Below are 26,873 nucleotides of genomic sequence, written 5' to 3' on the forward strand. Positions count from 1 at the left end.
CACAATATTGGCATAGCAATCGCGCAAGATGGTATTAGACATCTAATGTCGTTCTAATTACAAGCCATGTAAACACCGGCGATGCTAGATACACAAAAAGAAAAAAGACACACAAAAGGGGGAATAACGCATTCCAAAAAGGCCACCGCTAAGAAGCTCCAAGTCATACCAAGAATGATCCATCTAAAAACATGGCTTACAGGAGGACCATACCGGCACCGACAACACCAGCGACAGCCATGTAGGCGCCAACGGCGTAGTTGCCGACGGAGAAGGCACGGGCAATGGTAGCGGACTCGAGACCGAAGGACTCATCGTCGTCCTTGCTGCTAGAGTCAGATCCATCAGTAGAGGCAGCGCCAGCAGCAGCGGTGGCAGTGGCAACCTCCTCGTTGGTCTTGTCGGCAGACTCGAGCTTAGTCTTGCAAGAGTCCTGGTTCTGAGCCTTCTGGGTGGTGGCCTTGCCCTTGAAGTCACAGGCGTCGGCGTTACTGTTCTGGTCCTTGTAGTAGGCATCGAGGATGTAAGCGAGCTTGGACTCGTTGTCACACATGCTGTAGGCACCGTAGATACCAGCAGTAGCATTGGCGTTGATGGCAGTGCAGATCTTCTTGTTCTGGCCGCAGATGTAACCGAAGATCTCGTTGAAGTCCTTAGCCTTGAGGTTATCGGCGGGAACACAGCTTCGGCTCTTGACCATGCAGTCGCAGAGAGTCTTGTCAGGGACAGGAGGGAGGGCAGAGTTGGCCTTCCAGCTCTTAGACTGCGAAGGGCAAGTGGCGGCCTTGTCGTTGGTAGGCTTGTAGTCGTCCTTGTCAACACCCTGGGGGTTGGCAGCGTTGGCCTTCTTCTGGAGCTGGGAGTAATCCTTGAGCTTGACAGCATCACCGTTCTTGCTAATCTTGACCAGACCGTAGTCGTTGGCCTCCTGGTTGTACATGTAGACGATACCACCGCTGAAGACATCGGTCATGACCTTCTCCTCGTAGAGAGCAGTGGTCTCGTCAAAGATACGGCCGGCAGCACCATCGGGCTCGTTGCAGCCGTACTCGGCGAAGAAGACGGGGACGGAGTAGTCCTTGAAGAACTCGGCCTGGTTGGCGTAACCAGAGTCCTTCATGCTGCTCTTGCCACACCAAGAGTAGATGTTGTAACCCCAGTAGTCGATGCGCGAATCGTCTTCGCCACAGTTGAAGTAGTCGGCAATATCCTCACGAATGTCGACATCATCGTTGGAGGCATAACCGACACCGAGCCAGCGCTTAAACTTGCTCTGAAGGTGCTTCTTGGTGTCACGGACGGCGGCCTTGACAAAGGCAGAAGCCTGGGTGTTGGAGACGTTGTTGGAAACCTCGTTACCGGCAAAGAAACCGACAACATTGTCGTACTGGCCGAGCTCGTCGACAACGTCAACGTATCGCTGGTACAGCTCAATGTCCCACTTGGGGTCGTCTCGGTTGATGGAGAGGGAAGGCTCGGAAAGATCAGAGATAACGTAGATACCGGCGTCATCGAGGAGCTTCATACAAGCAGAGTGGTCGGCCGTGGGGTCAATGGCGTAGGTTCGGATGATGTTGGTACCGAGCTCCTTGAGGAGAGGGACATCGCGCTTACAAGCCTTCTCGTCGGCGAGAGGGTCGACGTAGGTCTTCTTACCGGTGCTCTCACCTCCAGCAGCAGAGTCCTGCTGGTAAGCGACACCCTTCATGAAGAACTGGGTTCCGTTGGTGTAGAAGAGCTTGGAACCCTGGGAACTGTCAGCGGTGTTTATCGCGGGTTATGCGCGCAACGAACCTTCATGGTGATGGGCTCGAGCTTGGCGCTGGCAGCAGCAGCCGCCGCAGCGACAATAACGGCAGAGTACTTCATTGTGTGTTGTGTATCAAATGGCTAGTAAAAAGAACAAAGTGTGTAATGAGTGTCGAGAAGCGAGTTGGAAACCCCTTTTTTTGCCTGTCGCAAAGATCGGATCGTAGTAGCAAGATTTGTTGTAAATGAGTGTCGGGAAGAGTTAGAAATCGGTCTCAAAATAACGAGAACCGAAAAAAAGAGAAAACGGCGATGAAGAATTAGAAGGGTTGTTGTAGGAAGAAGGAGGAAAGATGAAGTCGAGTCGAGGATGGGGCGGGTGCATTTGAAAAGCAAAATGGAATGCATGGGTGGCCGGGATTAATCGCCCCTACTTGGGCCAGTGGCCCTGGGGGCCCCTGAGCTCCAGTGATCCAAGCCGCTAATTGTCGTGGCAAGGGGTTGGCAGCGGCTGTGTTGCAGTGGGTGAGCGACACTGTGCTTGCGTCCGAAGAACGAGCAGATCCCCTCGACCAGCGGGAAATGAGCCAACCACGGGATAAAGAACCCCTGTCGGTTGCGAGGCGCAGTCCAGAAATTGAAGCTTGTTTGGGTCTTGACCGGCGCCATCCGTGTCCAATCAAGGATGGTGAATGCGGGATCTCATCTTGTTGACGGTGGTATAGTGCTTGGTATCAATGCACACCGTAGCTCTATCTCGCTCTTAGCCAAAGCTTGGCCTCGCCTAGGGCATCTGGCGTTAGCAACCCATGCGCGAACAAGACTCTGCACTGTGAAGAAAAGGGGACAATCTCCACCGGATATCCGTCTTTGCCAAAACACCAGGGGTCTCACTTGCTCTATCTCGCCTTCTAGACGTATACGACGTCTCGAATGAATCTTGGGAAATTGTCTTGAAACGCTTCCGGTGGGACCAATCATTGGAGCTGCACTTGGCAACAAGAGTCATGGACTTTTGCAATACAATGATATTAAATGCCTATGTCTTGTCCTCTTGGCTTAATTGAATTGTAAGTAGCCTCATTTCAATCAACGATATTGAATTGCCTTGTCTATCTAGTCTACAGGTTCATCCCTGATCAAGAAAAAGGTACGCGTGTTCAGTCACGCTGATTCTCTTTCAAGGATCACAGATCGCTCTGCCACCTCGGCCCGGTTTGTCTCTTTGTCTCAAGCCTCTTGAGGCATGTCATTCCTGACCCTGACACTGTATCTCTCACTCGTGTGTGCTGGTTGGTCCCTTGATCCATCCGACTCTGAAACCAGAGTAAAGCAGAGCATGGACGTCTCTGTACGTCCATGGGTCCATCACATTATTCCTGATACAGCGGCGCATAGCTGGCGTGGGCTTGACCGTTGTATTTTTGGATTGTTGTCTGTTGTTTCTGCTTGATAAACGCTGGGGCTCTGTCTATCATCATCATATAGAGTGGTTCATCGACGACATGAAAGCTTGATCTTGTCGACAGGACCGCAAACAGTGGGTAATCTTCTGTCTGATCATCCATCTGATTCCTCTCTCGTGCATGCGTCGTCATCATCGTCCTCGTATCTTGTAATAGACGTTACCAACGCCATAGAGAAAGTGTCCCCAAATATCGTGAGTTGTTTGCAACAACCCATGTTGAGGACGCGTTTTGTGATGCCGTTGTTCCGGCCGGTCTGCCGAAGAGCGATGATAGTGGCCATCGTGGTAAACAAGTTCTCCAGGTGGCATCGTGCTGGTTTTAATTAAGTGTGGAGTATGCCTTTTAATGCAAATTCGATAGTCCCAGATTTAGTTGTTTGTGGCCGTGATATTTGTTTCTAAGAAGCTTGGGACTTTCTCTGCGCCTAGGGACTACTATATTTAAACAAATTCGCATCTGAGTTAGTTCCAGGCTCGTTGTGGTGGTTGTCAGCCTTTTGGGCCGCATGCCAAACGATGACTCTAATTACACTTCACCTTTTCATCACTTGCTGCTTGAGATTTTGTGGTTCGTCTACTTTTGACCTCTGACATGCGTTAAAATCTCCGACGTTACTGAATTAGTTCCACTGATGGTTGATCATGCGACTCAATCGCTGCCTCAGTTGCCTATAGGGTGGCAAAACTGCCATTCGAGGCCGAATTTCCTTCATTCTTGCGTCAGGCGGACGAAATATCAGCCTTGGCTGATGCCTTGGCGACTGAGCCCTGTGAAGATCTTGTTTATTGACTATGAATGCCTTTGTGGTTGCCTGTTTAACGAAGAACTTGTTTTGTTGTAGCAAGAAGTGGAAGGGAGGGAAATAAATGTTCACGGATTGAAGACAAAATGCTTGACAACGGCAGAAACAAAAGTAATCAGAATTATTCAACTAGTACTCGACAAAAAACATTTGATTTGCAGTGTATTTTTGGTCTGCTAGATTTGTTCTTATGTAGCTCAGCTTTTAAACAATAGAGACAATGAGTATGCACTCACGATACCCAGCGTCCATATACAGCTGCATTATTACAGAGTGAAGCTCAACTTCTATGCGAGATTCGAGATAGAGTAAACATGCAGAGTAAGAACTAGTTGCATTTTTTTTATATGTTGGTACTGATATCCTCTTCTTGAGAACTGTAGCCTTGAATGCCTCATCGGTTATAGGCCGAGTAAGTAGAATTGTACCGAGATTCCCAGTCTCACAGCGATAGATATTTATTATATCTTGGTACAAATAAGACAATATCTGTCATCATAGCTTAACCGTCACCGATGTTTGATCAGACTGGACTTGTTATGCAAGCCTCCTTCGTAGACTCACTCCTGGACCCTTCTATTGACATGATGCTCGGCCACCTGATAACAACTCATTGGCATATACAAAGGCGCATTTGGGTAAACCTACTACTCCATCACGCTGAAACCCTACTATATGCCGTTGATAGACATGCTGTAGTATTGTCAGCATCGTAGTCTACGATGTTATACTGCCACCTCCTCTGCTACGCTCGAGTGACACTCGAGTGTCTTAACACATTCGGAGCAAGTTATCACTATGTACTGCAGGGATATACAGATGTTATCAAACTTGTGACTATCAGGCTTGATATAGGAGCCGATACTCCGTGCATACGCGAGCAATCATACATGTTTGATAAGCCCCACGCACAGTATCACATCTCGTTACAAATCACATACCTTGTAGCGAACCTATATGTGAACGCAGGTGGGTTATATCACAACACCACGAGACTTGTTTCTGTGTTTAGCAATTTTGTCTCGTTGTACACAATCAACATGTGTAAAGTGTTTACGCGGTGACGCTATTGTTTGGCGCAACTAAAAAGATGGCTTCACGTTAGTCCAAGTTGCTAGAACTAAAGAGCAAGAGAAAATGAGGGAGTTGGAGAGTTGGAGAGATATATGCCAAGACCTTTCTCCACGTCCCAGCATTGCACAGACACGCATGAGTGGCCAGCGAACAGGCAAGTAGGTAAAAAAGCTCCGGGCACTCATGAGTTTCTGGAGAAGCGTGATCCTAGCATTGGGTGCATATACTTTGGTGTTTGTTATGGATAGTCGTCTGGCAAGGTGTTTCTCCAAGCGGGCAAACACCGTCATTCCGCTGTCACAGAAATGAAATGCCGGCAGGGCTGAGGAGCTATCAAAGATTGTAACCTTCTATTATTCTGCCAAAGTTTTGGTGTTACCCTTGGCCGCAGCATCCCGTCATGTTGCAACACACATCTCGCAGGTGTCACCCGTCTTACACGACACGGCACCCGCCGCTCAGATCTCGATGTCTTTGTCCTCCGTCGAACTTTCCAAATCTTTGGCTAACCAAACTCAAACCATCCTTTGTTCCTATCCTTTTGCTTGTTTTCCTGGCCAGTTCCTCGTGGCTAGAACCTTCATGATGTAATCCGGCGTCATGCTAGAGGTTAAAGGCGTCCAGTGAGGGACAGCCGCCATGATGTCATGCAACTATCAAATAGCAATATATCATTGAGCTCAAGGCCTTGTATCAAGGGATTTCTGTATTCAAACAAACTCTGCGCTTCATATCTTCAATTGCAAACACCAACCAATTCTCTTCTCTCCCCACCGATCCCAGACGAGACATCATGGTTCCCAAGAACCAGAATCCCACCCACGGCCAAAAGGTAAGCTCTGTTAAAGAATGCCGTGTCTCCATACCTTCAATCAATACTCACACGATACAGGTCGATCTTGGCCAGAACGCTCCCGTCAAGGAGGAGGGCGCCGGCAAGGTCGCCTCCGAGTCTCTTGCTGCCGAGTCCATCAAGGAGGGCGGCGAATTCGCTTCCAACGAAGGCATCCGCGGTGAGAACCAGCCCTCATCCGCGCCCGAGAACACCAGTGCTGGCCGCAACACCAACACCTCGTCGGCTCCCAGCTCCAAGTCCGCTCAGCCCGGCTCTGGCAAGTCTGGTTCTGGCGAGTCTGGCTCCAACAAGTCCAGCGCCGGCCGTACTACCAAGACCTCTTCCGCCCCTGGCTCCAGCGCCGACTCCAAGTCATCCGGCTCTGCCAACAGCGGCAATGCTCCCAGCTACGTCGAGAACCAGTACATTAAGAGCCCTGGTGGTCCCCACGGCAAAAACATCGGCGAGGGCTTTGACGACCCCAAGGCCAAGGATGGCCTCAAGTTAGCTTTGGAGTCTGAGCCAGGTAGCGAAAATGACCCTAGCCGGCTTGCAGAGCAACAGTTCCAGGAGAGACAGAATGCCGTGGGTCGGGATGCTGGCCCGAGGCAGAGGGCTCTCTCCAGCGAGACCCCTTTCGATTCTCTCAACAACGAGACCTCCTCTTAATTTCTGAGGATGCAATAACACCTGTAGCAGAGCGACTTTAGTATCAATGATGAAATGATTGCATGAAACAAAACAGGATACGAGTGATCTAGAGTGATACTAGTGACCCATGAGTTGAGACGCAAACTATAGTCTAGTCACCATCATCATGTGCTCTCAATAGTATGCTGCATTCGCCGTAGTGCCATGTCGAGCTCAGTTTGCTGCAAGTCACTGGGGTGGAGTAAAATCGGCCAGCCTCAGCTCGTAATCATTAGCAGTTATCGGGGTTTCCCCAGATGATAAATGGTAAATGCCACACACAGCATGAGACAAATGCCAGCCTGATAATTCTTCATGATAAGTGATAAGTTAAGCTGAAAAGGGTATGACTGCCTGATACAACTTGGCTACAAGGATTGAGTCAGCGACTCTCACCGTCCCAGGCGCAACGCGCGGCAGTATCACCTTCAGGTGACAGTACTTTGGTTTGCGAGTTTATGCTGAGAGGCAAAGTTGACTCGCGCTGTCTCAACATTTAACCGGTGAGTCCGACTTTAATCATCAGCCAGAGAAATAAAAGTCCATACAACGCTATAGACTAGGACGGGCACGCCGTCTCTCAGGGTTGCCGACACGATAACAAGATGGCGGGCAGTGAAAATCCTGAAGATAACAGCCAATCAGATTGAAGGGATTGATGACGTCAGGTTTTTCTATTAAAAAAAAGATCCCCGATTTATTGGGGTTTTTGATAGCGGTGGGTGTTACTACACAAAGAGAGCAAAACCTGGAAATTAACACATCAAGAGAATTAACAGATATTAACGTCTGATTCATCTAAATTCCAGCACAATCCAACAACTTGTTAATATTGCTGCTCATCGGAAATAAGCACGTACCTTGATGCCTTAGTTGGTGCCTGACCTGACTCTTTCGTCAGAGTCAAAAAATCTGTAAATCTGCCCCACCAAATAAAAATTCACCCCGCCTTGCCTCTAAGAAGCCTTGACGGACTGTAGGTGCATTATTCAACCGGGAACTGGAACCGCCACACTCGTTGTTATTTGCTTGGCTGGTTTTTTTCTTTGTCGGTCAACTTAACTTTTTCTCAACTCTCCTCTCTTCCTTCCTTCTTCATCGAACATTCATTTTCCAAACCACAATCACATATACCCCCTTGGTTTGGACTTGATTTCTTAGACAGACCGTTCATTCACCCCGCCGTCAGTCTCCGTTCTTTCAACCCCGCCGTCTTTTTTTTCTTCACACACACATACTCGTCACCATGGCTCCCTCTTCTTCCAAGGAGAAGCGTCTCGCTAAGAAGGCTGCTGAGGGCAAGCTTAAGGGCAAGAAGGGTGCCAAGAAGAACGAAGAGCCCGAGCTCGATGCCAACGGCAACCCCATCCAGGACGATGCCCCCGCGACTTCAGGCGATAAGCTCGACGAGGTGAAGCGTCTTGCCGACCAGATGGATAAGCACGGTATCTCTGACCGTGTCACCACCGGTGTCCTCGCTTCTACCCAGACCAGCAAGGATGTCAAGATCACAAGTACTTCCCTGGTCTTCCACGGCCGAGTCCTCATCACCGATTCCACTCTCGAGCTCTCGTACGGTCGACGATACGGCCTCCTCGGCGAGAACGGTTGCGGAAAGTCCACTTTCCTCAAGGCCATCGCTGCTCGCGAGTACCCCATCCCTGAGCATCTCGACATCTACCTTCTTAACGAGGGTGCTCCTCCCAGTGACTTGGGTGCCCTTGAGTGGGTTGTCCGAGAGGCTGAGCTGGAGCTTGAGCGTCTCGACCACCAGGCTGAGAAGCTCCTAGAGGAGGAGGGCCCTGAGAGCCCTGTTCTCCTCGATCTCTACGAGGCAAGTTCCCCCCAACACTTAATATACGTACTTGGCTAACCTCCCACAGCACATGGACAAGCTTGACCCCTCAACCTTTGCCACCCGCGCTTCCCTGATCCTCACAGGTCTGGGTTTCAACAAGAAGACCATCCACAAGAAGACCAAGGACATGTCCGGTGGTTGGCGTATGCGAGTCGCCCTTGCCAAGGCCCTCTTCGTCAAGCCCTCCGTTCTGCTTCTCGATGACCCCACTGCCCATTTGGATTTGGAGGCTTGTGTGTGGCTCGAGGAGTACCTCAAGAAGTGGGAGCGAACCCTGGTTCTCGTCTCCCACTCTATGGATTTCCTCAACGGTGTCTGCTCCAGCATGATCGACATGCGCGGCAAGCAGCTCATCTACTACGGTGGTAACTACGACTCGTACAGCAAGACGCGATCCGAGAACGAGACCAACCAGATGAAGGCCTACCAGAAGCAGCAGGATGAAATTGTCCACATCAAGAAGTTCATTGCTAGCGCTGGTACCTACGCCAACTTGGTGCGACAGGCCAAGTCCCGACAGAAGATTCTTGACAAGATGGAGGCCGATGGTTTCATCCAGCCCGTCGAGCAGGACCGTGTCTTCTCTTTCCGTTTTGCCGATGTTGACAAGCTCCCTCCTCCCGTCCTGTCTTTTGACAACGTTACCTTCTCCTACTCTGGCAACCCCGAGGATGACCTGTACCGCAACCTTGACCTCGGTTTCGATATGGACTCCCGAACTGCCCTTGTCGGACCCAACGGTGTCGGCAAGTCTACTCTGCTCCGTCTCATGACCGGCAAGCTTTCCCCTACTGGTGGTGTTGTCACCCGACACACCCACTTGAAGCTCGGTCTCTACTCCCAGCACAGTGCTGAGCAGCTTGACTTGACAAAGTCGGCTCTCGACTTCGTCCGTGACAAGTACAGCTCCAAGTCTCAGGACTACCAGTACTGGCGTCAGCAGCTCGGCAAGTACGGTCTCAGTGGTGATTCCCAGACTGCCCTGATGGGTACTCTGTCTGAAGGTCAGAAGAGTCGTATCGTTTTCGCTCTGCTTGCCATTGAGAGCCCCAACATGTTGCTTCTTGACGAGCCTACCAACGGTCTGGATATTCCTACCATTGACAGTTTGGCAGACGCTATCAACGCTTTCAGTGGAGGTGTTATTGTCGTCTCCCACGACTTCAGGTAAGCACCCTTTTAATGCAATGATGTAACGACAGACGACTAACGATGTATAGATTGCTCGACAAGATCGCCAAGCAGATTCTTGTTTGCGAGAACCAAACTATCCGAACATGGGACGGTCCTATCTCGGAATACAAGAACTACCTCCGAAAGAAGATGATCAACGCTGGTGCCGTCTAAGGCAACAACAAAAGTGTTTTACGACAATGTTTTGATTTTTTTTTTTTTGGCACGAATGCATGAAAGGAAATTAACTATAGAGGATATTTGATCCACAAAAAGTTGATGAGTGCCATTGGCATCATGTGGGTATTTTCATGGGATATGAGCGGCGGGTGGCTAGACCATCAGGATATGGATACTTGATACCAACCTCACGATGGGAAATGAAACGGCCACGACGACGCTACAGGACGCATGGGCATGGCCTCAGTAGAGAGGCCCGGAAGCGTTCATGAAGATGTGGAAATGTTCACGATAGATTTTCTTTTTTTCTTTGGGTCGGCTCTTGAAGCCTTTAGTAGTACGAATAAATGGTATTCCCATCAAAATGATTAATGTTTGAAAAATATGTGATGTGATGATTGGGTTTAATGTTGGTGATATTTTCTGCTATGTCTCAGGGCATAAGCAAAATTGGCCATGAGGCTGGGAGGTAAGGCTGGGGATACGTTGATTTGGCAGCGACCCTATTTCGAATGAATAGAATTTGTGCGCACTAAATATATCATGTTCAATGAGTTGATCGGTGATCTAATGTGTAACAATCTGTTTGAAAAAGTGTCTCATCTATGGCAATGATGTTCGGTTTGACAGCATTCCATCCTCGTGGATGTGCTTTGATGAGGCGAGCTGAAGAATAAGTGCCTGATAAATAAGCTTCAGCCTTATAGTTCCCGCAGAACATAAAATGCAATGAGTGGCACATCTAGTTAAAGACTGATTATAGTTCCAAAGGTCTGATAATCTAAATTGGCCGCATCGATGCATTTACACCAGATGTTATGCCCAAGATAATGTACTCTGACCTCTACCCTAGACAGAGTGACCAACATGTCAACTGTTGACATCCATTAACCGATCTTCGGGAACTATCCCCCGCTGCCGGTGACTGGGGAGATGGGCAAAACCTCGTTAACGCTGGAGGGACTAGCTTTGAGTCAGACCCACATGGCGCGGGACCAACGGGACAAGACAGGGGCAGTCTGAACCAAAAAGTTGACGTGAAAAAGAGACGAGACTGACACGCACCAAATCGAGGCGAGACGAGTCGAGATCGGATCGTGTACGTGTGCGTCTTCGCGTGTGCCTTGGTCTGCATTTCCATCTGCAGTTGCACCTGCCGATGACTATGAGGCTTTGAATTAGATATGTAATACCAGCGCATAATACACCTTGTCAATATACATTGATCAACGACCAGGCTTCATGTGCCAAACTCTCAACACTGAGCCTATCGCCAATTCCTCTTTAGGGAATCGTACCTTGAAACAGTTGGTGTGATACACAAATGAAAAATACCTGGTCTGGATTGCTTCACTGTCAACTGCAGTTTATCGTGTCTGTGATTCCCATCTCAGTGGTTATAATTTGGCCGGCTCAAGCCCCTAGATACCCATGCGTGCAGCTTCGTAAATGATTATCACAGCGTCTGCATATGCCTCTTGTCTCTTTTTCTGTTGTCTCTCCTTGCTCTCATATGGGCTGGCTTGCGTTAATTCTCCACACCACCACCGTCGTCATGGCTCATCGAGCAAGAATGATGGTAGTATTGATTTATTGTTATCAAGATGGTATAATCGTACAGAACACATACTGATATTTCTGCATCATCACTTAAATCTCATCCTCGTATTGTGCCTGAAAAGCAGGTACCTACCGTTAGCTGGGCTGGGCTGTCAGTTAACTCCATCACCACCACCTCAGCCTGGTTCAACCCGTCGTCTAGAACAAACTCCACTCCACTTTGTTGTTCCCCGGGATCCTTCGACTTTCTCACCATTCGCATTCCCATTGTCGTCCTATTATCCTTTCCCCCACTGCTTTTCTGTACTTTATTGTTATTTTGCCCGTCCATTGGCTCGTTTCTTACACTTTTACAATAATTTCCCGTAACCTCCAACACCCCGTCTCCAATCCCCTTCCCCATATCGACTGCCGCTTGCATCGCCGTATCCCAGTTGAGCGCCACGCTACGTCCAACACCTCCACACCAAAACACTTTGCCCCCCAGCCAGGGCTTCCTCGTTCGAGTTGCCTTGGATTTGGGCTCAACTTGGAACTAGCATTGTCGCGATCCATCTACATCGGTCATCGTTCCCATTTCCCTCGTCAGTCGCAGTTCGCTGCATCACCGGTCGCGACTTGCGAATCGCATCGCATCACATACAGTCCAGATTACACAAAGCTTCGCGTGCGCATCGCGAATCTCTGACTGATCGGCTGCGCATCTTTGACACGGAGATATAACCCTCGCACATCGAATCCCACCCCCCCAATCGTCGCAACGCTGTCTTGTCGAGCACATGGGTTCTCGAAACTGATTGCCAACGGCCGCTCGACTTATAACATATTCCCTGCTCTCTCGGGTGTTTAGCTTTGTTCTGCTCTGCCAACCCAGGCGCTAGACCATCAATCACCATGGATCAGAACGGCTATAACTCCTCGGCGCTGCAGCGGCCACCGCGTAGAGGGGACGAAGGATGTGAAGAGGACCGAGACTCTCGCCCTCATCACCACCATCGTCACCATCACCATCATCATCACCACCGTCGCGACGGCGATTTACCTGCAGGAGCTGTAGCTGGAGAAGCGGCGACAGCCTCATCGAATGCAGGCGGCGCGAATGCGCATCAGCACTCCACCTTTAGCCTGCGCTCACCCAAACCTGAGTACCGCCCACCTCCATTCTCTTCTCCCAACGGTCATAATCATAGTCACCACAACACCAGCACCTCAAGTGCCAACCATTCCCTTCAATCCCCGCCTCGCCCGGCGTTGCCCAATCCTTACATGTCATCGTCCACGGGCGCACCCGGCGGACCCGTCGCTCCTGCTCTGCCACCTCCTGTAGGAATTAATTCATCTTCATCACCTGGGTCTTCGGCTGCTGGACTTCATCAGCGTCATCACCAACCTGGAGCACCAGCCCATCAGCATCGAGCTGCTCCTCCACCGGTATCGCCGCTGCACCCTCCTGTTGCATACTACCCTCCCGGGACGAACACGGATATTTATATACCTCCTCCCGAGCCCAAACCTGCATCGCGAGGTTTTTACGACCCTACAACTGATACAACAAAGGAACGTCGAATTTCTGACGCGGCGACGCCTGGAGCCTCCTGGCACAACGCCAACGCCAACGCGCCCCCGGCTGGCACTCCGAAGGTAAGGGGGGCAAATCCACTTCTTTTTTGTCTTTGACTCTCGTTACGCCCAGACTCGATTTGATTAGATTGATTGCACTTGCTGGCCTTTGTTTTCCTTTTCCTGTCAACCTTCAATTCTTTCTTGATCATCGCGATCCATCTTCAACCATCACACGTAGGCCATCAATGCCTGTTTCATTTCTTCACGCTTGTCGAGCTTAATTTCCCTTCAAGCTGTAATCGTCACATCATCTTTTTAATTTCATCACCACACTCCTTTACTCCGTCGTGCAACCTACCACTCCAAATCCAAACTCGACATAATCACAAAAGCTTGCTGACGTGGAGCTAACTTTTCTTCCTCCCCTCAACAGACCCGCGATCCATACAGCTATTCGCAAACTGCAGACCAACACACTCCTTCGTATTACAACGGCGGCTCCTATACATCGCCCCGAGGTCCATCGTATAATCGCCCGCGGAGCCCTCTATCACACTCGCATCAGAACCCTCCAGCTGGATCGCTCAGCCCTCCGGGGCAACAACCTTTGTTGGCTTCTCCGAGTGTGAGACATGGTACTACAGCCAACATGAACCCAACTACTAATGGCGCTTCTGCTATCCCGCCTTTCAAGTCGGATCTCGCGGCTCCATCACCTCCCAAGCCCGCGCCTTCATCAACGGTAAGTACCCCGGAATTCACGAATGCTATTTTTGTACTAATCCCACCAAAGACCTCAAGGGCGAACCCTATGTCTTTTGACAGTATTCTCTCCAGCTCTGAGCCCGCCCCAAAGCCCAAGGAACCTTCTCCCATAATTGCTCGAGAACCAGAGATCAAGGAAGAGCGAGAGCCTAGACGTGATCGCGAATCGAAACGCGACTCACGGGAACCCAAGCAGACAAAACGCTCCCTAGAGCCCGAACTGGATCACGATACCGAAGTTGAAAAGGATGTCGAGACCGAGCCTGAACCACTTCCCAGCAGGGAAAAGGAAAAGGAGCCCGCTCCTAAGAAGCGAGGAGCCCGAAAGTCAACCAAAGGTCGCGCTTCTGATATCAGAGATGCCGCAACACCGAAGAACGGTCGCAGACTGTCAGTCAAGAAAGAGTCGCCAACACCTCGTCTGCCGGCTAAGCGACAGGCGAATGGCCAACCCAAGCCAAAGACCTGGTCAGCAGAGATGGAGAAGAAGATCCAGAATGCCGAATCAGACATCGAAAACAGAGCCGCGAACTTGGACGCCGATGAATTCGACGAACAGCAATACAAGGAGCGAGCCCAGAAGCGACGACGCGTGATGAGCGAACTTGATGTCGAATATGGCCTTTCGCGACGCGATGCACTTGCAAACACCATTAGTAAGAAGCTGGTGCTTCACGCCGAACTTGGTAAGCGACGGTACGATGATGTTTTCTACGACGAAGCGCTTCACGAGGTGCGCGAACAAGAAGTCTATGCCGAAAAGGAACGCAAGAAGGACATGCAGCGCAAGCGACGTCGTGAAAAGTCAATGGCGGTTACGATGGAGCAAAAGGAAGCAGCTCTTGCTCGTGCCGAAGCTGCTGAAGACGAGACGGAGCGTCAAAAGCATCTCCGAGATGCCGAGCGTGCCAGTAAAAAGGCGCAGCAAACGAAGCTCATTTTACAGAAGGGCATCAAGGGGCCCGCTCGTAATCTCGAAATTAATTTAGAGGGTGGTACCATGTCTTCATTCCAAGCTTCCGACGTTGAATCTGGGGAGGCAGGTACACCATCAGGCAAGCGTAAGGGTAAAGGCCGCAGTGGACCTCGTCTTAAGAAATCGAAAGAGCAGAAGCAAGCCGAGAAAGATTCTGCAGAAGCTGCGCAGGCCGCCTTGGATGCCGGAGAGGAGCTACCTACCAAAGAAGAGAACCGCGTTCGCATCAAGATCAAGAAAACCAAGAAGGATGTTGCTGTCGACAGCGAAAAGGACAAGGACGAAGCCGAAAAGACCGAAGAAGAGGTTGTCGAGAAGAAGACCAAGAAAAGCAAGGACAAGGACAAGGAAAAGGTCGACGACATCCCCGACAACGAAAAACGATTCATGTCCAAGGGTTACAACCAAATTTATGATCAGATTTGGCGTGACATGGCCCGTAAAGATGTCAACAAGACCTTTAAGCTTGCTGTGGATTCTTATGCCACCAAGGCCTCGAATCTGAAGAAGACAGCCATTTTGGCATCGAAAGAGGCCAAGCGATGGCAACTGCGAACAAACAAAGGCACCAAGGATCTCCAAGCTCGCGCAAAACGTGTCATGCGTGACATGATGGGCTTCTGGAAGCGCAACGAAAGAGAGGAACGAGACTTGCGCAAAGCTGCCGAAAAGCAGGAGATCGAAAACGCTCGCAAAGAAGAAGCCGACCGCGAAGCCGCTCGTCAAAAGAGAAAGCTTAACTTCCTTATCTCTCAGACTGAGCTATACTCCCACTTTATCGGCAAGAAGATCAAGACCGACGAGGTGGAACGAAGTACGGATAATCCCGAGATCGCCAAGGATGCCCACCAAACCGACCAGAAGATGCTTGACATCGATGAGCCTACTGGCCCGGTTATCGGCAAGGTCACCAACTTTGAGAATCTCGATTTCGAAGAAGGCAGTGACGAGGCCCTTCGTGCCGCTGCCATGGCCAACGCTCAGAATGCCATTGCAGAAGCCCAGAAGAAGGCCCGCGACTTCAACAACCAAGGCTTGGACATGGACGACGAGGGCGAGATGAACTTCCAGAACCCTACAGGTCTTGGCGATGTTGAGATCGAACAGCCCAAGCTTATCAATGCCCAACTCAAGGAATACCAGCTCAAGGGTCTCAACTGGCTTGTCAACTTATACGAGCAGGGCATCAACGGTATTTTGGCAGACGAAATGGGTCTCGGAAAGACTGTCCAGTCCATTTCCGTCATGGCTTACCTTGCCGAGAAGCACGATATTTGGGGACCCTTCCTCGTTGTTGCGCCTGCTTCGACACTCCACAACTGGCAACAGGAGATCGCCAAGTTTGTTCCTGAATTCAAGATTCTCCCCTACTGGGGAGGCGCGAGCGACCGAAAGGTTCTTCGAAAGTTCTGGGATCGCAAGCACACTACATACCGAAAGGATGCGCCTTTCCACGTGTGTGTCACCTCGTACCAGTTGGTTGTCTCTGATGTGGCATACTTCCAAAAGATGAGATGGCAGTACATGATCCTGGATGAAGCCCAGGCCATCAAGAGCTCACAGAGTTCGCGATGGAAAGCACTTCTCAACTTCCACTGCCGAAACAGATTGCTTCTCACAGGAACACCCATCCAGAACAACATGCAGGAACTTTGGGCCCTGCTTCATTTCATCATGCCGTCACTTTTCGATTCTCACGACGAGTTCAGTGAATGGTTCTCGAAGGATATTGAGTCACACGCACAGAGTAATACCAAGCTCAACGAAGATCAGCTGAAGCGTCTCCACATGATTCTCAAGCCCTTCATGCTGCGGCGTGTCAAGAAGCACGTGCAGAAGGAACTCGGTGACAAGATCGAGCTTGACATTTTCTGTGATCTCACCTACCGACAGCGTGCCTACTACAGCAACCTACGAAACCAGATCAACATTATGGATCTCGTTGAGAAGGCCACAATGGGTGACGACCAAGATTCTGGTACACTCATGAACTTGGTTATGCAGTTCCGAAAGGTCTGTAACCATCCTGATTTGTTTGAACGCGCTGAGGTCAACTCCCCATTCGCTTGCGCCTACTTTGCCGAGACTGCGTCGTTCGTTCGCGAGGGCAACGACGTTGCTGTTGGTTATTCAAGCCGAAATCTGATCGAGTACGAGCTTCCTCGTCTTGTTTGGAGGGACGGAGGTCGAGTTCACAAGGCAGGCCCAGACAGTCAGGTTGCAGGCTGGAAGAACCGAACACTGAACCATCTGATGAATATATGGAGCCCAGACAATATCCGAGACAGCAGTGACGGGTCAAAGGCATTCTCATGGCTCAGGTTCGCGGATACATCTCCCAACGAAGCGTACCAGGCCACCCACCAAAGCCTGATCGCCCGGGCAGCCAAGGAGCTTCAGAAACGTGACAGACTTGGGTACATGAACGTGGCTTACAGTGATACCGAGGATGCAAATTTTACTCCCGCCCATGCTCTGTTCCAGATTCGTCCCCGACAGAACCGAAAGCCTCTCGCAGATATCACCAATGAAGGTATCCTGAGCCGCCTCATGAACGTTGCTCAAGGAGATTATGATGAGTCTGGCCTCGGTCGTCTGGAACCTGCTGGCAGACCCCGAGCGTCGGCACCTCCTATCCAGGTGTCTTGCCGCAGCTGGGCTAGTGAGTTTGAACGCAGTGAAGTTTTGTTCAACGCTCCAATCCGCAAGATTCTCTATGGTCCCACAGTCTTTGAGGAGAAGGCTTTGGTCGAGAAGAAGCTTCCCATGGAGCTGTGGCCCACCCGACAAATGCTTCCTAAGCCTGATCACGAAAAGAAGGGCTTCACCAACATTAGTATTCCTTCCATGCAACGTTTTGTCACTGACAGTGGCAAGCTGGCTAAGCTCGATGACCTGCTGTTCAAGCTCAAGAGTGAGGGTCACCGTGTCCTGCTGTACTTCCAGATGACTCGCATGATTGACATGATGGAGGAATACTTGACATACCGCAACTACAAGTATTGTCGACTTGATGGTTCGACCAAGCTCGAAGATCGACGTGATACGGTCCACGATTTCCAAACTCGTCCCGAAATCTTCATCTTCCTTCTCTCTACTCGTGCTGGTGGTCTTGGTATCAATCTTACAACTGCTGACACTGTCATCTTTTATGACTCGGATTGGAACCCGACCATTGATTCACAGGCTATGGATCGAGCCCATCGTCTTGGTCAGACCAAGCAAGTCACAGTGTATCGCCTTATCACCCGTGGCACGATTGAAGAGCGTATCCGAAAGCGTGCCATGCAGAAGGAGGAAGTCCAGCGTGTCGTCATCCAAGGTGGTGGCGCAAGCGTGGACTTCTCTGGTCGCCGTGCTCCTGAGAACCGCAACCGCGATATCGCTATGTGGTTGGCCGATGATGAGCAGGCCGAGATGATCGAACGCCGCGAGAAGGAGCTTCTCGAGTCAGGCGAGTTGGAGAAGCAGCAAAAGAAGAAAGGTGGCAAGCGACGCAAGGCTGAAAACTCTGCCAGCTTGGACGAGATGTACCATGAAGGTAAGCAGTGCAACCCCCCCCATCTATCTTTCGTCAAACTAACAGTATTCAGGTGAGGGTAATTTCGATGATGGTTCAAAGGGTGTCTCTGGTACAGCCACACCAGCTACGGCGGCCACTCCTGCCGATAGTGACAGCAAAGGCAAGAAAGGTCGCAAGGGAACAAAGCGAGCTAAGACAGCAAAGCAAAGGCTGGCAATCGCGGACGGCATGATGGAATGATGAGATAGAAAGTAAGCGGTATCTAATAGATGCGTGGAACTTGGAGCCTCATAGGCTCACGGGAGATCAAGGGAGTTATGTGTATTTTCTACTATGGGCTTTTCTTTGTTTAGTCATGGCGATGGACCGTCAATCAGCGGAGTTGATGGTGAAAATGCCGACCAGAGATAACAAGGCAACGCATTCTAACGGAATGGGACGTGTATATTATTATAGACGGAGGGTAACAAAGCGTGTCCCTGGAATCAGTCCACATCGTGAGGCAGTGAGCGAAAATGTCGGAGGAGCTATCTGAGCAGTCTGGCTGGCTTACATGACAGCAATCTGCGGACTCGCTTGCATCAACAGCCATCAACGTCCGGTATGGTGTAGTGGCTAACATTTCGCGCTCTCATAACTTGAGAGATCAGTACCGCGGAGCCCAGGGTTCGATTCCCTGTACCGGAGTTTATCTTTTGCTGTTTGTGCTGAATACGTATGTTTCTTTTTGCTGATGAGAGTGAGAGTGAGTGAGGCTCCATGATCATCGCGGATGTTGGAGGCTGTATTGAGTGCGTTAGGAAAGACTGGGACCCGAGCCGTTGCATGCTGGGTTCCATAGAGTAAATGAGTGAGACGAGTGGATGAACTAGCAACTTATGAATTGGAAGTGCGATGAATGCTTCTGTGGCTTGATCTATTTGTCGTGAACCGGCGGAAAGCAAGCCTACAAAGGCTGACTGAGAACTGAAGCCGAAGTACGGCGATCCCAATGGCAAGGACGTGTATCAAGCCATGCGTAAGTACATCCAAGAAGCCAAGTCGATCGTCGCGCTATGATGAGAAACATCACCCTTATGACTTCATTTACAGAAATCGAAGCGGACTGATAGTTAAGTTAATAGGTAATACTGGGAGTGAGTTGGTTACTCTGTGCTGCCATGATATCTGGTTCCTGGTGTTGTGAAGGTATCCAGATGAAGCATGACGATCTCATGGGTAATGCATATTATTTCACAACATTCTTATATCGCCATATCCAATGATTCATGTATACCCTATTATTGAGTATCTACCTGGATATTATAGTCAATCCGTATCAAAAGCTGGAATGATGTGAAGAAAGGGAGTCGTTCATCTGTATTACTTGATTGGCCACAAACCCTCCGGGGTTGCTCCCTCCCCGTACGCACCAGCACATCCCCCACGTCATCCCCTGTCAAGCTAACAGTCAACCTCATCTCCTTCCCTTCTCATGATAATTGTAACAAACATCATAAACCAATCCTTCATTTCATCAAACAACACTCTCTTCTTTTTCCCTTCTTTGTAGCTTCTCTCTAACTGACTTCTTCGGGATCCCCGGCAAAATAATAACAATGGCTCCAAGCGCAACGGCAGACTCATGGAAGGACTTCCCAGAGGAGAAAGCATCTGGCTTTATTACGTATGCGCGCAACTCTGTTGATCGAGTTGTCCCTCCTCCTTCACGACAAAAGGCATATGATGACACTATGGCTTTTGCTTCTTCACGACCTGTTCTCTTTGTAAGTCGCCTTTCCCGAACCCTCCGCGCCAACGTCAGCTAACAACAACAGTCTTTCATTGTGTCACAGCTTCTCCTCTCATTCCTCCCTCTTCTCATGTTCCTCACCTTTTCCCTATCAACCATTCTTTTCGCACTGGGCGCCGCCATCGTATTTGCGCTCTTCTGGATCGGTGTCGCGCTGTTGGTGCTCGTGCCTGCTCTGCTCGTCACCTCGTCTATCGCAGTTCTTGTCTGGGGCTGGGCGGTTGGCAGTTTTGTTGTTGCACGGTGGTTGTACAGCCACTCTCCCGTCGGCGTGCAGAACGGGGAGGTTGTGAAGAAGGAGAACGGCAATTAGTTCTACGCCTGCACCGTCTGGCAACTCGGCATTGGGGCTGATTGGGATCCCCATGATATGTCTGCGTTTTGGGACCCGTGTATGGGATATGGACTGTACCGAGGGGAATAATGGTTTATTCAAATTGTGAAAGGACAGGAGTTCCGGACTTAATCACTTAAAGGGCAACGGAACCATATTACTATATCAATGGTTTGCTCACAACGTGGGTTCAAGTCATGTAGAATGACAATGCAATAAGAGTCACTACTCTGCATCGAGTCTTAGGGCAATTTGCCGACCTAGAATTAATGCCCATCATAACAATCATTTGTATCAAAAATTGCTGTTGTTCAACGTCTATTCCTCATTAAACGACCGAGACCCATCTATCTCTGTCCCAAACGCGCTGGTACATTACAAATACAGACCCTCTGGCTCGCCCTCCTGCTTTGTACGGAGCACTCTCTCACGCGCCGATCGGAAATCCGCCATCTGCACCCGCATTCTTCGCTCTCGAAGGGCCAGCAGACCAGCCTCGGAGCAAATGGCCTTGATGTCGGCACCGGAAAGATCGTCCTTCTGGGAGATGAACTCTTCAAGATCAACATCGTCGTTAAGGCTCATCTTTGAAGTGTGGAGGGTGAAGATCTTGCGCTTGGTGTTCTGATCGGGGTTCTCGAATAGAATCTTTCGGTCGATACGTCCAGGTCGAATCAAAGCGGGATCCAGGGTATCGATCTTGTTGGTGGCCATAATGACCTTGACGTCACCACGGTCATCGAAACCGTCCAGCTGGTTGAGAAGCTCAAGCATAGTTCGTTGGACTTCTCGTTCACCGCCTGATGTCGAGTCGTATCGCTTTGTACCAATAGCGTCGATTTCGTCGATAAAGACAATAGAGGGTGCGTTTTCGCCAGCAACCTGACAATGTTAGTAGAGATCAGACCTGTTCAAGAACGATACACACCTGGAAGAGTTGTCGGACAAGTCGAGGTCCGTCACCAAGATACTTCTGGATAAGCTCACTGCCCACTATACGTAGGAAAGTAGCAGATGTTTGGTTGGCAACGGCCTTGGCCAGTAGTGTCTTTCCAGTACCGGGAGCACCGTAGAGGATAACACCCTTGGGGGGCTTGATACCCATCTCCTCGTACAGCTCAGGATGGAGTAGTGGCAACTCCACTGACTCTCTGACTTCCTGAATCTGTTGCTCCAAACCACCAATATCGGCGTATGACTCGGTCGGCGCCTTATCGAGCTTCATCACACTGACGATAGGGTCGGCATCGTCCGTCAAAACACCAACAATGCTGACGCTCTTGTGGTGCAAAAGTACGCTGGCACCGGGCTCCAAAAGATCCTTGTCGACAAAGCTCATGATGCTGACGTAGTACTCAGGACCGGTTGTGCTGCTGACGATGGCGTGGTCGTCGTCAATGAGCTCTTCCAGAGTTCCAACACCCATGGGGCTTCCTCGCATGTCGTCAACACGGCCACGCTCGTCTGCTAATCGGTCAACGTCGGCATCGGTGCCAGCGGTTTGGCCCTCCTTGGCTGCCTTGGCCTTTCGCAGACGTTCTTGGTTCTCGACGTATTCCTCCTCAAGCAAGAGATGGTCGTGGATTCGCTGCATTCGCAAAAGTCGAAGCTTGCATCGGCTAGTAGGGTAGACGGCGGGAAGCTTCTGTGCGGCGCTGGTGCCACCGGCCTTTCTCTTCTTGCGACCAACTCGCGTTGTAGGCCTTGGTGGTGGCTCGTACTTGGGCTTATCCTTCTACAAGATTGTTAGAAAGGACGACTTGAAGTAGATTTGACTTGCTTGCCTTCTTGTCCTTGTCATCACGCCCCCCTTCTCCCATTCCGGATTGACCTTGACCCTAGGTAACATTAGTAGCTGCAGCGACGCCGTAACAGTAGCGAAAAACCTACCATCCTGGAGAATTGAGATAGTAAAGCTCAATATATTCTCTATCAATGATTTATGTGTCGGGATTCCCTCTGCATGAATGAGGGTAGCGATTGTGGAGGTGGTTTGATGTGGAGGAGAGGTCGAGGACGAGGCTCCAGAGCTTAGTGATGATGAAAGTGAGCGCCAGGCGCCAGGGAAACACGACAGCAGCTCCAGTCCAGTCACGTGTTGGAGCTATGACAGTCACGTGAAGCCCGACGACATCAGTAGGATCTTTGATCAAGTGAAATAAGATGTGATAAAAATGAGAAGAACACAATTAATGGAATTAGGCTTCTTGATTGTGATTATTTACTTGAGGCATTTCGACGATCTACTGTGCTCCTGTTTTACGCCTCCAGTTGGGTAACGCTCTATTGCTTGTAAGTATATAGTCGCTAACGTTCGGAGGACACACCGCTATAGCATAATATCTCTGTGAACAAAGGCGAAGCATGTTAGAAAATCATTATAATGCAGAAGATTGGCTGATGAGATGTCATTTAATCGGGCAACTTTGTTGCCTCAGTAGGCATCATGAGACACTTGTTGAACCTTGCTGAGCCAGGTACCTGAGAAGCTTGAGGAAGATTCCCAAGACAGGCATAAAGAAAGCTTTGACCCGTTAAAAGATTCCCCATTCTTAAGAGAAAGCAGTTGAAAGCCAATTCTTGGATGAGGCAGACATGAAACGTCTTTCTCAGCCGTGAACATAGACACAAAGTGGAATGAATAAGCAGCTGCAGGCGCAAACAGGGGTGTTACACTGCTACTTGTGGCATGATGTTTACTTCTGTCGACTGCTAGAAGATATCCGAGCGTCAAATGATAGAAAATGTATAGAATAGACTTGCAGTTTTACTTTTATTTAGGAACTTGAAACTTCACTTATAGAAAGATCCCACAGACTCACCTTTGCTGGTCTCTTTGTAGAAAGGTGGTGATCCATTCATCCTCCATCTATTTTTGAACAACCAGCTGCAACACCCCCACAAGACGCTAGCAGCTCTTAGCGGTCTCTCCCAGTGGAGTGACGTCGGCTGGACGCTACGCCACAGCCTGACAAAAATCTAGGACCCCTCCTTCCATCGCGAACCCAACCCAATCCAATCTACCCAGTCTTTTGCACACGACCATCTAGAAAAGCTTACCCTCAAGACCACATATTTGCCTCGTTATACCAACCGACATTCTTTTTAATTACAAAAGTAAACAGCCTCCCGATATCTTCAGACAACCATCCCCCTGCAGTCAACATCATGTCAAGAGATCGTCGTATAATGAAGGAACTTGCAGACATCCAACATGATCATGACAGCTCGGGTGTAAATGCGATTCTTGTTTCCGAGGGGAACATGACACATCTCAAAGGGAGCTTTCCCGCTCCTCCAGATACCCCTTACTCTGGCGGCACCTACACCATCGACATTCAGATCCCTGATCAATATCCGTTCAAGGCACCGTCGATGAGATTTGACACAAAGATTTGGCACCCCAATGTCAGCAGTCAGACGGTAAGTTTCAGATGAGAGGATGGAAAGAAGTCTCCGGTACACGAGCTGCAAACAAGGAACGGATGGGAAAGAGACTGAGCACGATGGGAGAGGAGGCAAGTAAGCAGTTATTGACCAACCCCTTTCTAGGGCGCCATCTGTCTCGACACACTTAGCTCCAACTGGTCTCCCGTCCAGACTATCAAGACCGCCCTCCTCTCTCTTCGACTGCTACTCGAATGCCCAAACCCCAAAGACCCCCAAGACGCAGAGGTTGCAAAAATGATGATGGACAGCCCTGAACGCTTCGCCGCCAAGGCCCACGACTGGGCAGTTCAACACGCTGGAGCTCCGCGAAGAGATGTCGATCTTAGTCAATACAAAAGTGAAGGCGCTCCTGCACCCCCTAAAGTCGATGCAGCCCGGTATGTATCCGATACAAACGAGAAGCAACGAGGGCTAACTCGGCATATAGGTACATGGGCTACAACAAGGACCTCGTCGAGAGATTCGTCAACATGGGCTTTCCTCTCGACAATGTTGTTGAGGCCTTCATTGCTATTGGTATTGAACGTAACGGGGGCCGAGACTACGTGTTGGAGGAGGCATACATGGGCGACATTGTCGCCAGGCTCCTCGGCGAGCAATAATTCATCACCCCGTAGCATCTAAAGAGGAGGAACAGCATTTCTGATAAACGACTTTGAGCATGGTATGGGGAGTTAAACTGCGTTCCGGATTCGTTTCGTTTTTTTTGTTTTATTTCATCTGTTCAACATAGACAAGGTCACAGGATGGAAGTACTGCTGTGACCAAAATGGCAGACGTACTTAGTAGCGATCATGCAAAGTCGAAATATGATGTGACATTGTGGTTTGGCGCTTGGCAGTTTGTACCATGCATGTTTAGTACGAATTACGACATTTCACATGCAACAAACCATGCTCGTGCATGGCCTCCTCATCAAAGATAGCTTGAAACACTTTTCGACATTAGATAGGTAGTTCATGGTGTAATGTGACATTTTGGCGCATTGCGTGCTGAGGGTTATGTTATGGCACGCACTCGCCTGTGGAAGTTCAACACCAAATGGTCCTTTCCACAATCTAGCCTGCGCGCCAGCCAGACCATCCTTGCTCTATCAGGTACGTACGAAGAAATCATGCAATATGATGCAAATAGCCCTCCATGAGCGAGTCCTCGGTCAAGTATAAGAACCGGGCTCTACTGACTCATTTACTTCCCCCAACTGAGACACATATCTCACCTTCCGAAACGTCGAAGCCGCTCAGAAGGCGCAGACGTAGTATAGTTATAAAATTATAGCAGATCGCGGCGGACAAACTCGTTGTAGAGAGCCTTGCCCAGACCAGCGGGGGAGCGCTCGACAATGACACCAGCATCCTCAAGAGCCTTGATCTTGGTGTCGGCACCACCCTTACCACCGGAGACGATGGCACCGGCGTGACCCATTCGTCGTCCAGGGGGAGCGGAGATACCAGCGATGAAGCTGACGACGGGCTTGCCACCGTTGACGGTGTTGGCTTGCTTGAGGAACTCGGCGGCGTCCTCCTCGGCGGAACCACCAATCTCACCAATCATGATGATACCGTCGGTGTTGGGGTCCTCGGTGAAGACCTTGAGGCAGTCGATGAAGTTGGTGCCGGAGAAGGGGTCACCGCCAATACCGACGACGAGAGACTGACCGAGACCGGCCTGGGTGGTCTGGTTGACGGCCTCGTAGGTCAGGGTACCGGAACGGGAGACGATACCGATGCGACCGCGCTTGTGGATGAAACCAGGCATGATACCAATCTTGCACTGTTCGGGGGCGATGATACCGGGGCAGTTGGGTCCGACGAGACGGGTCTTGTCCTGAGTCTTGAGCATGTCGGTGATGCGAACCATGTCTAAGTGGGCCCTGAGTTAGAAACCTTCAATTGGGCGTGATTCGGACATGAATAAAAAACCTACCATGCTGGGGGATACCCTCGGTGATACAGACAACGAGGGGGATCTCGGCCTCGAGGGCCTCCTCGATACCGGCAGCGGCCAGAGGAGGACTGAAAGATATTGTTAGGGGCGTTTTTGTTCGTTATGCGGTTGAGTAGACGTACGGGACGAAGAGACCAGTAGCGGTAGCGCCAGTAGCCTTGACGGCTTCTGAGACGTTCTTGAAGACAGGAAGGCCAAGGTGAGTCTGGCCGGCCTTCTTGGGGTTTGTTCCACCGACAACCTTGGTGCCTATTCAATGGATTGTCAGTCTTTGAACCCCTGTCACATGTGTATGTATATATCATGATGTATGTATGTATGTGTGTCGAGATCGATATAGCGGGAAAACCGTACCGTATTCGATAGCTTGCTCAGCGTGGAAACTACGTCATTTATTAGTTTTAATTATTCTGTTAGACAAATCCGACTGTTTGCAATACTCACGTTCCCTGCTTTCCGGTGAATCCCTGGTAGATGACCTTGGTGTCGCTGTTGATGCGCAGGTTGTTGATGGTCTTGGCGTACTGCGACGAAGAGTAGGCGCGGCGGCCAACGTTCTTCAGCGCAGAAGCGCGAGTGGCTCTAGTGATGGACTGCATGATGGGGTATTCGGTTGTGGGAAAAAAGGAGGGAGGAGGAAAAGAGAGAGAAAGGATTAACGCTGCTTCTTGATTTGCAACGTTTAAAGATTAGAGGGGGGTTCAATTTCTGGGGACTTGGACTGGAGGAGCTAGAGAGGAAAAACGTCGATACAGGAGCTTGTTCTTGTTCGTATCAAGATTATCCCGTGGCCGGGATCTAACGGCCTAAACCAGAACGGGTCGACTCACACAATTTTGTTACCTCTGCAGTGTGTCAGTTTTTTGGTGTCTCTGCGCTACGGGTGGTCTCGGAGGAACTGTGCCGAGCGGAACATGGATAGTCCGGGGGTTACAGGTGACGAGAACCACTAAGAAGTGCCCGTGTACAGGTGAGCGTTTTGGTACACGGTTAATCGCGGGTTCTCGGTGAGAGCGATAACTAACGGGAAGGTGCGTCATTGGGCGCTGTAGGGGCTCTGGACCCTCTTTTTGCTACGGACTTGTAAGTCCTAATCATTGTTTCGATTAAAATCGCGGACATTGAGAGCCTGA

At 50.1% G+C, this 26,873-nt stretch overlaps 9 protein-coding genes and 1 non-coding gene across 10 annotated transcripts; 6 read left to right on the forward strand and 4 right to left on the reverse strand.

Annotated features, from left to right (window-relative positions):
* Nucleotides 1-19: 19 nt before the first annotated feature.
* Nucleotides 20-2,104, reverse strand: FGSG_02022 (1,3-beta-glucanosyltransferase gel4 precursor). Its single transcript, XM_011319592.1, has 2 exons — nt 1,795-2,104; nt 20-1,747 (listed from the first exon to the last, which is right to left on the reverse strand). Exons 1-2 carry the CDS (start codon nt 1,867-1,869, stop codon nt 197-199), a joined length of 1,626 nt encoding a protein of 541 aa, XP_011317894.1. The 5' UTR covers nt 1,870-2,104; the 3' UTR covers nt 20-196.
* A 921-nt stretch (nt 2,105-3,025) lies between these two features.
* On the reverse strand, nt 3,026-3,498 carry FGSG_02023 (uncharacterized protein; the record flags this gene model as incomplete). The annotated part of the gene is made up of 2 exons (XM_011319593.1): nt 3,026-3,220; nt 3,379-3,498. The coding sequence occupies 2 exons, from the start codon at nt 3,496-3,498 to the stop codon at nt 3,026-3,028; spliced, it is 315 nt and encodes a 104-aa protein (XP_011317895.1).
* Nucleotides 3,499-5,825: 2,327 nt separating this feature from the next.
* FGSG_02024 (uncharacterized protein) lies at nt 5,826-6,663 on the forward strand. The gene is made up of 2 exons (XM_011319594.1): nt 5,826-5,926; nt 5,987-6,663. Exons 1-2 carry the CDS (start codon nt 5,888-5,890, stop codon nt 6,596-6,598), a joined length of 651 nt encoding a protein of 216 aa, XP_011317896.1. The 5' UTR covers nt 5,826-5,887; the 3' UTR covers nt 6,599-6,663.
* A 1,013-nt stretch (nt 6,664-7,676) lies between these two features.
* On the forward strand, nt 7,677-10,190 carry FGSG_02025 (ATP-binding cassette sub-family F member 2). The gene is made up of 3 exons (XM_011319595.1): nt 7,677-8,453; nt 8,503-9,644; nt 9,698-10,190. Exons 1-3 carry the CDS (start codon nt 7,866-7,868, stop codon nt 9,822-9,824), a joined length of 1,857 nt encoding a protein of 618 aa, XP_011317897.1. The 5' UTR covers nt 7,677-7,865; the 3' UTR covers nt 9,825-10,190.
* A 2,094-nt stretch (nt 10,191-12,284) lies between these two features.
* On the forward strand, nt 12,285-18,457 carry FGSG_02026 (uncharacterized protein; the record flags this gene model as incomplete). Its single annotated transcript, XM_011319596.1, has 4 exons — nt 12,285-13,031; nt 13,387-13,695; nt 13,747-18,235; nt 18,288-18,457. 4 exons carry the CDS (start codon nt 12,285-12,287, stop codon nt 18,455-18,457), a joined length of 5,715 nt encoding a protein of 1,904 aa, XP_011317898.1.
* Nucleotides 18,458-18,814: 357 nt separating this feature from the next.
* Nucleotides 18,815-18,904, forward strand: FGSG_20544. Its single transcript has one exon. It is a non-coding gene; the product is annotated as a tRNA-Glu (tRNA).
* Nucleotides 18,905-19,815: 911 nt separating this feature from the next.
* FGSG_02027 (uncharacterized protein) lies at nt 19,816-20,322 on the forward strand (the record flags this gene model as incomplete). Its single annotated transcript, XM_011319597.1, has 2 exons — nt 19,816-19,983; nt 20,035-20,322. 2 exons carry the CDS (start codon nt 19,816-19,818, stop codon nt 20,320-20,322), a joined length of 456 nt encoding a protein of 151 aa, XP_011317899.1.
* Nucleotides 20,323-20,543: 221 nt separating this feature from the next.
* FGSG_02028 (26S protease regulatory subunit 4) lies at nt 20,544-22,359 on the reverse strand. The gene is made up of 4 exons (XM_011319598.1): nt 22,234-22,359; nt 22,128-22,181; nt 21,272-22,078; nt 20,544-21,225 (listed from the first exon to the last, which is right to left on the reverse strand). The coding sequence occupies exons 1-4, from the start codon at nt 22,234-22,236 to the stop codon at nt 20,719-20,721; spliced, it is 1,371 nt and encodes a 456-aa protein (XP_011317900.1). The 5' UTR covers nt 22,237-22,359; the 3' UTR covers nt 20,544-20,718.
* A 971-nt stretch (nt 22,360-23,330) lies between these two features.
* FGSG_02029 (ubiquitin-conjugating enzyme E2-24 kDa) lies at nt 23,331-24,395 on the forward strand (the record flags this gene model as incomplete). Its single annotated transcript, XM_011319599.1, has 3 exons — nt 23,331-23,766; nt 23,896-24,170; nt 24,221-24,395. Exons 1-3 carry the CDS (start codon nt 23,512-23,514, stop codon nt 24,393-24,395), a joined length of 705 nt encoding a protein of 234 aa, XP_011317901.1. The 5' UTR covers nt 23,331-23,511.
* A 320-nt stretch (nt 24,396-24,715) lies between these two features.
* On the reverse strand, nt 24,716-26,482 carry FGSG_02030 (succinyl-CoA ligase subunit alpha-1). The gene is made up of 5 exons (XM_011319600.1): nt 26,185-26,482; nt 26,095-26,123; nt 25,863-25,989; nt 25,720-25,808; nt 24,716-25,655 (listed from the first exon to the last, which is right to left on the reverse strand). Exons 1-5 carry the CDS (start codon nt 26,337-26,339, stop codon nt 25,066-25,068), a joined length of 990 nt encoding a protein of 329 aa, XP_011317902.1. The 5' UTR covers nt 26,340-26,482; the 3' UTR covers nt 24,716-25,065.
* Between the last annotated feature and the right edge of the window lie 391 nt (nt 26,483-26,873).

This window comes from Fusarium graminearum, chromosome 1, assembly GCF_000240135.3.
Source record: "Fusarium graminearum PH-1 chromosome 1, whole genome shotgun sequence".
Lineage (NCBI taxonomy): Eukaryota > Fungi > Ascomycota > Sordariomycetes > Hypocreales > Nectriaceae > Fusarium > Fusarium graminearum.

Excerpts from the sequence above, each read along its gene's own strand:
- FGSG_02030 (XM_011319600.1), bottom strand. The coding sequence starts at position 26,339 with ATGCAGTCCATCACTAGAGCCACTCGCGCTTCTGCGCTGAAGAACGTT. Across the intron at positions 25,990-26,094 it reads TGAGCAAGCTATCGAATACG|GCACCAAGGTTGTCGGTGGA; the intron begins GTACGGTTTTCC and ends TCCATTGAATAG. Across the intron at positions 25,809-25,862 it reads GCTACTGGTCTCTTCGTCCC|TCCTCCTCTGGCCGCTGCCG; the intron begins GTACGTCTACTC and ends AATATCTTTCAG.
- FGSG_02024 (XM_011319594.1), top strand. The coding sequence starts at position 5,888 with ATGGTTCCCAAGAACCAGAATCCCACCCACGGCCAAAAG. Across the intron at positions 5,927-5,986 it reads ATCCCACCCACGGCCAAAAG|GTCGATCTTGGCCAGAACGC; the intron begins GTAAGCTCTGTT and ends CACACGATACAG.
- FGSG_02025 (XM_011319595.1), top strand. The coding sequence starts at position 7,866 with ATGGCTCCCTCTTCTTCCAAGGAGAAGCGTCTCGCTAAGAAGGCTGCT. Across the intron at positions 8,454-8,502 it reads TTCTCCTCGATCTCTACGAG|CACATGGACAAGCTTGACCC; the intron begins GCAAGTTCCCCC and ends AACCTCCCACAG. Across the intron at positions 9,645-9,697 it reads GTCGTCTCCCACGACTTCAG|ATTGCTCGACAAGATCGCCA; the intron begins GTAAGCACCCTT and ends AACGATGTATAG.
- FGSG_02022 (XM_011319592.1), bottom strand. The coding sequence starts at position 1,869 with ATGAAGTACTCTGCCGTTATTGTCGCTGCGGCGGCTGCTGCTGCCAGC. Across the intron at positions 1,748-1,794 it reads TCGAGCCCATCACCATGAAG|GGTTCCAAGCTCTTCTACAC; the intron begins GTTCGTTGCGCG and ends GACAGTTCCCAG.
- FGSG_02028 (XM_011319598.1), bottom strand. Across the intron at positions 22,079-22,127 it reads GTGATGACAAGGACAAGAAG|AAGGATAAGCCCAAGTACGA; the intron begins GCAAGCAAGTCA and ends ACAATCTTGTAG. Across the intron at positions 21,226-21,271 it reads TTGTCCGACAACTCTTCCAG|GTTGCTGGCGAAAACGCACC; the intron begins GTGTGTATCGTT and ends TAACATTGTCAG.